Consider the following 10,431-nt stretch of genomic DNA (forward strand, 5'->3'; position numbering starts at 1 on the left):
GCAGTGAAGGTTGCCACAAGGTTAGAGGCAAGACTTCCTTTGCTGAAAACCATTTTTATGTGAGTGTTTATACTCTGCAAATCAGAGAGCTGCACTATTGTTTCACATCATTTCCAGGCTGGTGTTTCCACTTCCTACTCCACTGTGTTACACTGCCCTGGGGCCACATTCCTCAAATTGTGTGATGTGTTTGTGTCCATGCAAGTGTGTAGTTTATGTGTGTATAGTCATGCAAGAGGATGTTTTGGATATGCTCACCATATTTGATTGTGTGTGTGAGTTTTTGCACACTTCATACATTGAATGTGTGAGTTCAAAATTCAAGCCGCAACAGGCTGCAAAGATTAATTTGAAATGATTTTTCCGGTATTTGCCTTCTCAGAGGAGGTGATATCATCAAAGCTTTTATTAGATTCATTAACTTTGACATTGCCTCTAACCTGAGGTTTAGACATAAGGTTGTGATAGGAGGGAGTGGCAGCTTAGAAACAACTCCTGACCTGCAGGGAAATTTAAAGAGGGCTGTCTCCACCCAAAGGCATGGGAGAGGGAACAGAGCAGGGCTTGTTCTGTGCTGCAGGAGAAAAAACAGAGATGGGTCTGTGATGCTTCTGGTTAGGTAGGTAACTACTGGCTAACAGTTGAGAGATTTCTGGAAACATGGGGGGCGATGGGCTGTAGTGGATATGGGCTTTCAGATGGGTTCCCTTCAGTATTAACATACGAGCTTGAAGACATAACCAAGATACAATAAGCGAGCGTGTAGCTGCTGCACAGAGCCACATTAAAATAATAACCCTGGCTATTGCACTAGATACAGTTAACTAAAAGTTCCCTGCAGGCAGAATGTGTTTATTTCTGCTTGTCAGACAATGGTGTTCAAGCTGCCCAGACTTTACTGGCTCAAGGGAACTTAAGAAGCACAGATGCTTTCTGAAACAAGCATTTGAAGCAAGGTCAACTATTTGCACCATGGCTGTCATAGTCCCCCTATAGCCACTGTTATTACTACTGAGACAACTGGTTGATTATGTATTTGCCTGAAAAATCCATAACAGTGTCCTGTTTACAACAATACTTTTTATATTGTTTGCCACTTAAAGAGTTTCCTTTAGTTTTCCTTCCTATTTTGGTGGTATCAGTATTGTAGCATAGCTGGAAACAATTTCTGAATGACTGGAAAAGCATTCTACAGTAAATCCTTGTGAAATGAATTATGACCAACTATCTGAAATTATAATAAAAACTTTGCAACTTTTTATTTGGATGTGCGTTTACTTCTTCTAATTTTTAAAATAAAATTTCTTACTTCAAACATGACAAAATTAGCAAAACGTGTGTCTGAAAATGTAAAATTTTCATTACATTAGACTATGTATTTATTTGTGCAACTCAGACCTAAAAACACTAAAAGTAAATAAAACATAATCTATGTTAATATCCATAGCCCCTAATTAGTTCAAGTTGCTAACATAAACCAGTATATTTTTAAATATGAAATCTTGTGGCTTCTGTACTTTTGTCAGGTTTGCAGTGAAAACTATACACTTGTGTGACAGACCTACAATAAATACTGTTCTAGTACAAACACACCTACACAGCTTTGTGCTAGAATCCAGTAGGAGTCTGGAACATTGAAGGTTTGTGCGTTAACAAGAAATCATTGGAAATAAGGCATTATTCAAATGAGTATCAAACTTGAAGAAATGGTGTGTTGATATCTGTTGGGCATTCGTAAAAGTCTGTGTACGAGATGATGTTCTGTTCAGCTCCACAAATAAGTGAGAATTGAACTTTTGTTTTTGTAAAACATGAAAGTACTTAAGTTTGCTGGTTTGTTTGGCAGGAATAGTGGGTCATGTCTGTTTTTTGAATGGTGCAGGAATAAGACAATAATTCACAGTGCACATGCATACCATGGATTAATGCTAGCATTCTTTCTGTTAGATAGCTGAGATGAAGATTTTTTTTCCCTCTTTCTGTCTCTTACCATATTCTCATCCCATTTCCCTCAGAAAAACTACAGTCAGTCTTCACCTTTTTCTTCTGGCCCCTGTCTAAACTCTGGTCCTAAACAGGTTATATATTTATTACTCATTGTGGAGTAGTTTGTTGAAATTTCATATGTTTTTGAATTATCATTTTACTTTCTGTGATACGTTTAGTGTTGCATGGCCATTTTTACCTCTGAGGATACGTTTTACATTGTGGGATTTTTATGAATATCTTTTTAAATCCAACATATTAATATGTTTTTAAACTTTATTAAACATCAAAAATACAAAGTAACAATTTGTCATGATTAGTCAGGTCTTTCTTTGAGATGGGTCTAAACCCTGACTCAAGACATGCTGGAGTAGAGTTTAGGGTTTCGGCATCTGTAGGCCTATTGTCCATTATGTAAAAAAACCCTTTTTCATTTTATTGCCGCCATGTGGGAGCACTGTAGTGAATGTAGTGTTTACTGACACAGTATAGTGTTAGTGTTAATTCTGGACCCAGTGTTTCTAATTTCTCTCACTATTTGCCACCAGCTGTTGGTTTCAGTTGGACATTCTGTTGCTAATAGCAACAGTTGCATAGCAGTTGGACTTGTTTAACTGAAATTGTTAGCTTCTTCTACCAATCTGTGACTGATTAAATGCTGACAAGCCTCTATTTGATCATTTTCTGTATGTATTTTCCTATATTACAGCAATTTTAAAACTGTTTTTTCAACTGTACAGCAAGTATGTTACCCATATTTGCTAGCACATTAGCAGCTGTCATGTGGTAGCTACAGTAGTTAGCATTGAGTTACTTTAAATTAAATTTTTCTTTTGTACTGTCTTTACTAGATTAATAAGTAGACTTTCTTCCTCTAGCGTGTTCTATTCCAGAGGTAATGTTAGCTAATATTTGGCAGATATTCTAATGTTAACATGAACCCTACTTAATTCAGTGTTAAAGTGCTTTTGGTTGGACACTTGTTGTGTTAAATTTGTAACTAGAGAGTTAGAACTTGACCTATAACATTAAATCCACAGGCAGATATTATGAACGAATGATGGCGTATCTGTGGGTTATCTTTATAGCAGCAGCAACAACGTTAAAACCACTGACAGATAAGTGAAGAGCATTTATCTTGTTGCCACTGTCAAAGGGTGGAAATGTAAATTAAAGGTTTGTTCAGGAATGTTCTAAGGAGCATTCAAGTGTTTATTGACCCTCAAATTTCCTGCATCTCAATTTAATCGAGCATCTGTCTGATGTGCTGTAAAATGAAGACTATCCATCAAGGCCGTACGTCACAATTCAACGTGCAGCTGACATGTTAATGCCGGATACCAGAGGGTAACTTGATGGGTCAGAGCTGTTATAGCAGCAAGAGGGTCCTAATATAATATTAGATGGGTGGGTTTAATGTGGCTGATGGGTGTACATGTTGGCAGATAAGTAACCAAAAAATGTTGTGTTTCAACATTGCTTAGTTTGTCTGCCAATTTTAAGTTATTTTATTTATTTTCTAGCAGATTTGAAGGATACTCATCTAATGCTTTTACTCAGTATTGGTATCTACTTCTACTGCGGCTCGGGCTTGACTAAACATTTAGAGGACTATGCACCATGGGGCTGGATAATATGTAAGAGTATTGATATATGTGCTTGTGAAAATGTGACCAATTCATTCATGCAATAACCAAACAAGTACTCTCAAATCACAAATTTAACGAGGAGGAGCACATTTTAATCGCTTTGAGATGACTGAGTCTTCTTTCTCCTTCGTACTTTGTCATCTTGTCTTTCTCACTCCAGAGGAAGTCACTGAGGGACCAGTGGTTAATGGAGGGAGCTCCCTTGTCACCAACCTACCTGGACACGCTGAGCCCTTTCTCCCCTTCATTTGACTTTCCGGCCCAGGAGAAGGACAACCAAATAGACATGTGCAGCCACATTGTGTGAGGATGTGTGTTTGTGTGTGGGTGTTTGTGTGTCTGTGTATGTGATCAGGCATTTGCCCGTTCTGCAGGGGGAATTATACAGCCTGCTAACTGGTTGAGACTTATCTATATTGTCATGGATAATCTTCTCAACTCCCTATAGTTTAAACTTCAAGATCCTAATCTTATTATTGTCAAGTTCATAGCCTCACAGGAAATTTGACCATATTGTACCTACTGTACATACCAATGTACGGTAGCTGCAGTAGCTTTACTTGGATTGGAGTGATAAACTAAGACTATAATATAATTACATTTGAAACATTTTAATTTGCATTGTAGTGCTTTGTATTAAATGGATATGATGGGTTTGTGTTTTTAGTGCGTGTGTCTTTCTGCCACAGGTTGCAATCAGAAGGTAAGCAGTCGGCAGAGGAGAAAGACAAGCTGAAGGAGCAGACAGAGGACAGCCAAACGGTGAGGGACTTCTGTACACACAACTGCACCCACTTACTCTGAGGACACAAATGGGCATGGAAAATGTGTTAAACAAATGTGCCTATGTTAAACAAGTTTGCTCCATCTTCCATCAAGCAGAAAATTTCCCACAACTTCTGTCTGTGGATTTTTGCCATGTATAATGCATTTCCTGTCTTAATGTACCTTTGATGTCGCACCTCTTTTTCAAAAGCAGGAACTTTATGAATTTAAGCAGCCATGTTACATAAACAATTCAGCAGTTGATCCGCTCTAGAAATTATTGTTTTACCTCGAGCCAAGTGCAAGTATGTTTACCTCACTTCACTGAAGGTCTTTATAAGAGAACAAAGGACTTTTTCCTCCTGTTCTACTTTGTGCTCCAGTTTTTTTTTTTTTTGTTTTTTTTTCTGTAAGGTTTTTCCTGCTTATCTTAGAATAACCTTAACGTTTTCTTAACCATTTTGTCTTGAATAGCCATTGCTGGCTATTAGTCGTCCTGGCTGTGAGGGAAGACACTTTGAAAGGATGACCTTATCCTCTCTGTGAAGATAAAGCACTTTAAACAGGCGCTGCCAAGACATTTTTGGTTTGGTGGCAAACTGGGATTGAGTGGGGGGGTGATATGTGGTGAATCAAACATGAGTTTTTCTTGATTTTTTTTGATGATAATTTTAGGTTTTTAAAAGTGGGAATTTAATGTTATCAACTGCAAAAACACTAACTGAATACTTGATTACTGTCCATCATTTTTTATCATTGTATAGATTTAATTCTAAACTGTGTTGGTGTTAAAAGGGGTTAACTGTATATAGTTCAGATAGGGCTTTTCAGCTTAGCCACTCCCACTTGTGACGAAGCATACTTCATAACCATCGTTCTATAGTGGACACAACAAATTTAGAATTCTCTGTTTGTCTGGGGGATTTTAAAGTATTGGGTAGAAACTTGCTAAAATATTATGAAGAAAAATATTTAATAGAAATACAGTATTCCAGGTTATGTCTGTTTCATCAAAGCTTGTGATGTTTCAGTGTTTGCATTTTATTAGATGTCTTCTGTTTTTATTTGCACTGGAGGTTCAGACAGTGCAACCCAAAGGGCTTCACCATTTGAGTCACAGCAAATTAATTCTTCCCCTGTCACTCTCGCCCAACAGAAGGCCGTAAGATTGGCAGAGGCAGGAGAGGCCAAAGGAGGTGAGAGAAGATAAACCTTTTAGTATAGAAACATTAAAATTTCAGTGGACGTTTTTGAAAATTACCTTTTTTAACAATTACCTTAGTTCAACTGAGGCACATCTTGCACTATAGAAGAATTAACAAGAGCATTTGCTTGAAATGTGACAAGCTCAAGCATTCACAGTATGTAACTGAAAGTACCGACCAAAATCATTGCTGTCATCCATCTGTATGTTTTTTTTACGCCCATTACTCACACTTTGTATTTATGCAATTCAGGAGTAAATCAGTCATGTGAAAAACACCCTGTGCAGACATATTGCTTTTCTGACCTTATTAACTGTCGGTAAAAAATTACTGTGGGATTCTAATAGATCAACAGCTTTCGTTTTGTACCTTCGGGGGTGCTACAGTGGACACGCTCATCAAAACTTGTTGATTGATATGTTTTTAGGCTGGATGAACTTCCTGTCGCAACCCTCCCATTATTTTTCGGGCTTGGGACCGGCACCAAGGTTGCCCTACACCTGGTTTGGGTGAGATTCAAACCCATGAGATTCTGCATCCCAACCCAATACTCTAGTACTGAGCCACCAGGCCCCCGTATCGTGTGACTCATATGATAAATATTATTATTAAATGTGCTATTTTCTTAGTACTTCTTTGAGAAGAAATTTGTGTCTCCTATCTATGGAAGCCGAGAACAGCCATGGAAGAAGTTCTCTTTTTTTCTCAGGATAACAAAACTTGTTTTCCTGTGATATGAACCACTTTTTTGAGAAAAAAAGTTTGGTTAAAAATGTTTGGTTTTCTGCATGGTTTTGGTAATATTTTAAGTTAAGATCACTTAGATAAACAATGCTCCCCACACAAAGCACCTCGATTTTATGGGTTATTCCAAAGAAACTGATTACTGATGCTCATTAATGAAAAACAAAAGTGTTAACACATGCTTTCAGGCACAGCTACAAATCCTCTGACAGGTCGGCACTGGTGCTGACCAATGGGCCGTTTCACAAAGACAAAGCAAACTGAAGTATTAAATAGTAGGTGTGAAGTGTCGATTGGATGATAGATGAAAACTGTCAGGGGAGCTTCGTTTATCTATCATGTAACTTTGCCACCATTGTAAAACATTTACCATAGCAAAATAACATTTTTCTTTTAAGCCCGTTTCACACATGCACTTGGATTCTGGAATTCTCCTGACTTTGACAAACATCTGAGTGAAACGTTCATGACGTTTTCCGGACTTTATCCTTTGAGCCACCTAGTACAATGTACTACGGGGGAGAATGCTGCTCTGTCCCAAATTATCAGGAGGATTTAAAGCAAGCCAGTGTCTTCTTGTGCCAGTCCCAAGTCTGGATAAATGCAGAGGGTTGTGGCAGGAAGGGCATCCGACGTAAAACACATGCCAAATTAAAAATGCAAATCGTGACAATGACTTCCATACCGGATCGGTCGGGGCCCGGGTTAACAATGACCGCCACCGGTGCTGTTGACCTACAGGGTACCAGTGGAAATTGGACTACTGTTGGTCAAAGTCAAATAAGGAGAGGAGGAAGGTGTGTTCGTAGGCAGAGAAAGAAGAGGAAAGCTAAGAATGTAGGACTGACATTAGGGACTTTGAACGTTGGGACAATGACAGGAAAGGCTAGAGAGTTGATAGATATGATGCAGAGAAGGAAGGTGGATATAATGTGTGTCCAGGAGACCAGGTGGAAATGTAACAAGGCTAGAAGCTTAGGAGCAGGGTTCAAGTTGTTCTACCATGGGTCACATAGGAAGAGAAATGGAGTAGGATCCTGAAAGAGGAGTATGTGAGGAACGTTCTAGAGGTGAAAAGAGTATCCGACAGGTTGATGAGTCTGAAGCTGGAAGTTGAAGGTGTGATGTTCAATGTTGTGAGTTGTTATGCCCCACAGGTAGGATGTGAGTTAGAAGAGAAGGAGAAATTCTGGAGTGAGTTAGATGAAGTGATACAGAGCATCCCCAGAGGTTAGAGAGTGGTGGTTGGTGCAGATTTCAATGGGCATATAGGTAAAGGGAACAGAGGTGATGAGAATGTGATGGACAGGTTTGGTGTTCAGGACAGGAACACAGAAGGACAGATGGTGGTAGACTTTGCAAAGAGGATGGAAATGGCTGTAGTGAACACTTTCTTCCAGAAGAGGCAGGAACATAGGGTGACATATAAGAGTGGAGGTAGAAACACTCAGGTGGACGACATCTTGTGTAGACATTGTAATCTGAAAGAGACCAGTGACTGTAAAGTATTGATAGGGGAGAGTTTAGCCAGACAACACAGGATAGTAGTGTGTAAAATTACTCTGGTGGTGAGGAAGATGACGAGGACAAAGGCAGAGCAGAGGACAAAGTGGTGGAAGTTGAAAAAGGAAGAATGTCGTGTAGTTTTCAGGGAGGAGCTGAGACAGGCTCTGGGTGGTCAGGAAGTGCTCCCAGATGACTGGACCACTACAGCTAATGTGATCAGGGAGACAGGTAGGAGGGGTGTGTCATCTGGAAAGAGGAAAGTGGACAAGGAGACTTGGTGGTGGAGCGAGGAAGTTCAGGAGTGTATACAGAGAAAGAGGTTAGCTAAGAAGAAGTGGGACACTGAGAGGACTGAAGAGAGTAGACAGGAGTACAGGGAGTTGCCGCAGGTGAAGGTAGAGGTGGCAAAGGCCAAACAAAGAGCATATGAGGACTTGTATGTTAGGTTGGACCCTAAAGAGGGAGAGGTGGATTTGTACAGGTTGGCCAGACAAAGCGATAGAGATGGGAAGGATGTGCAGCACGTTAGGGTGATAAGGATGGAAATGTATTGACAGGTGCCAGGAGTGTGATGGGAAGCTGGAAGGAGAACTTTGAAGAGTTGATGAATGAGGAAGAGTAGAAGTAGGTGTGGGGCAGGAAGTAACAAAGATTAGTAAGAGTGAAGTGAGTAGGATGTTGAAAAGGATGAACGGCAGTTGGTCCTGATGACATACCTGTGGAGGTATGGAAGTGTCTAGGAGAGGTGGCAGTAGAGTTTTTGACTAGTTTGTTTAACAAGATCTTGGAGAGTGAGAGGATGCCTGAGGACTGGAGGAGAAGTGTACTGGTGTCCATTTTTAAGAACAAGGGAGATGTGCAGAGCTGTGGCAACTACAGAGGAATAAAGTTGATGAGCCAAACAATGAAGTTGTGGGAAAGAGTAGTGGAAGCTAAGCTAAGGGCAGAGGTGAACATTTGTGAACAGCAATATGGTTTCATGCCTAGAAAGAGAACAACAGATGCAGTATTTGCTTTGAGGATGCTGATGGAGAAGTACAGAGAAGGTCATAGGGAGTTGCATTGTGTCTTCGTAGATTTAGAGCGTATGACAGGGTGCTGAGAGAGGAGCTGTGGTATTGTATGAGGACGTCTGGAGTGGCAGTGAAGTATGTTATGTTATGAAGTATAAGTGGTGCTGGACATGTATGAGAGCTGTAAGACTGTGGTGAGGTGTGTTGTAGGTGGGATAGAGGAGATCAAGGATCTTGGATCTTGTTTGCACTGGTGATGGACAGGCTGACAGATGAGGTTAGACAGGAATCTCCATGGACTATGATGTTTGCAGATGATATTGGGATTTGTAGTGAGAATAGGGAGTAGGTGGAGGAAAATCTAGAGAGATAGAGGTCTGCTCTGGAAAACAGAGGAAGTAAGCTTAGCCGCAGTAAGACAGAATACATGTGTGTCAATGTGAGGGACCCAGGTGGAATGTGAGGTTACAGGGAGCAGAGGTGAAGAAGGTGCAGGACTTTAAGTACTTAGGGTCTAAGGTTCAGAGCAACGGAGAGTGCGGTGAAGAGGCGAGAGCAAGCAGGTTGGAACAGGTGGAGAAAAGTGTCAGGTGTGTTGTGTCATAAAAGCATCAGCGAGAATGAAAGGAAAGGTGTTCAAGACGGTGGTGAGACCAGCGAGCTGGGGGTAGCAGAGCTTAAGATGTTGAGGTTTTCTTTGGGAGTGACGAGGATGGACAGGATCAGGAATGAGGACATTAGAGGGACAGCTCATGTTAGATGTTTTGGAGATAAAGTCAGAGAGGCCAGATTGAGGTGATGTGGACATGTTCAGAGGAGAGACTGTGAATATATCGGTAGAAGGATGCTGAGGTTGGAGCTGCCAGGCAGGACGTCTAGAGGAAGACCAAAGAGGAGATTTATGGATGTAGTGAGAGAAGACATGAGTTAGTTGGTGTAAGAGAAGAGGATGCAGAGGACAAGGTTAGATGGAGGCACATGATTTGATGTGGCAACCACTGAAAGGGAACAGCCGAAAGGAAAATAGAAGATTTAAAGCAAGTGAATGGTCATGTTGATTCCATTGCTATCACTCGTTTTGTTTTCCAGAGAAATTATCTCGTTATAAAGGGAAAATTAGTTTTGTTTTCTCCAGATGATTAGATAATTATCCTACTATCATGAGATAATGACATAAAAAGACAACTGCATCCATGGCAGTTCTCGGCTGTTATAGATGTTGCTATTAATACAAATTATGTTTTCCTCAGAAATGGCCCAAGATGTCGTGCAGAATGGGGAAAGCAATGCAGAAGGATTAGGTGGGTATACAGTTGATTTTATGTCATAAAAAACACACTGCACATATTAAATTAGGTCTCTAGTATCACAATGTCAACATTGAACCTGAAAACATTTTCACTACTGTCTTCCTCTTCTTCATTAATGTCTAATAACCATTATACTGCATAACTTGAAGACCATGAATGCCTTGCTTAATCTATTCATCTGTATGTTTTGTACACTGATCTGAATTAACATTGTAAAAGAATGAACAGCACAAGCATAACTATACTTCACCAA

At 40.1% G+C, this 10,431-nt stretch overlaps 1 protein-coding gene across 8 annotated transcripts in view; it reads left to right on the top strand.

Moving 5' to 3' along the window:
• Positions 1-10,431, top strand: part of palm3 (paralemmin 3) — a 33,895-nt gene that overhangs the window by 17,547 nt on the left and 5,917 nt on the right. For all 8 annotated transcript variants that reach the window (XM_067497373.1, XM_067497378.1, XM_067497371.1 and 5 more), the window contains 4 exons: positions 3,796-3,938; positions 4,325-4,397; positions 5,557-5,596; positions 10,119-10,169. In XM_067497373.1, the coding sequence (XP_067353474.1) occupies positions 3,796-3,938; positions 4,325-4,397; positions 5,557-5,596; positions 10,119-10,169 (307 nt within the window). The remainder of the gene's footprint in view (positions 1-3,795; positions 3,939-4,324; positions 4,398-5,556; positions 5,597-10,118; positions 10,170-10,431) is intronic.

This window comes from Channa argus, chromosome 3 (genome assembly GCF_033026475.1).
Source record: "Channa argus isolate prfri chromosome 3, Channa argus male v1.0, whole genome shotgun sequence".
NCBI lineage: Eukaryota > Metazoa > Chordata > Actinopteri > Anabantiformes > Channidae > Channa > Channa argus.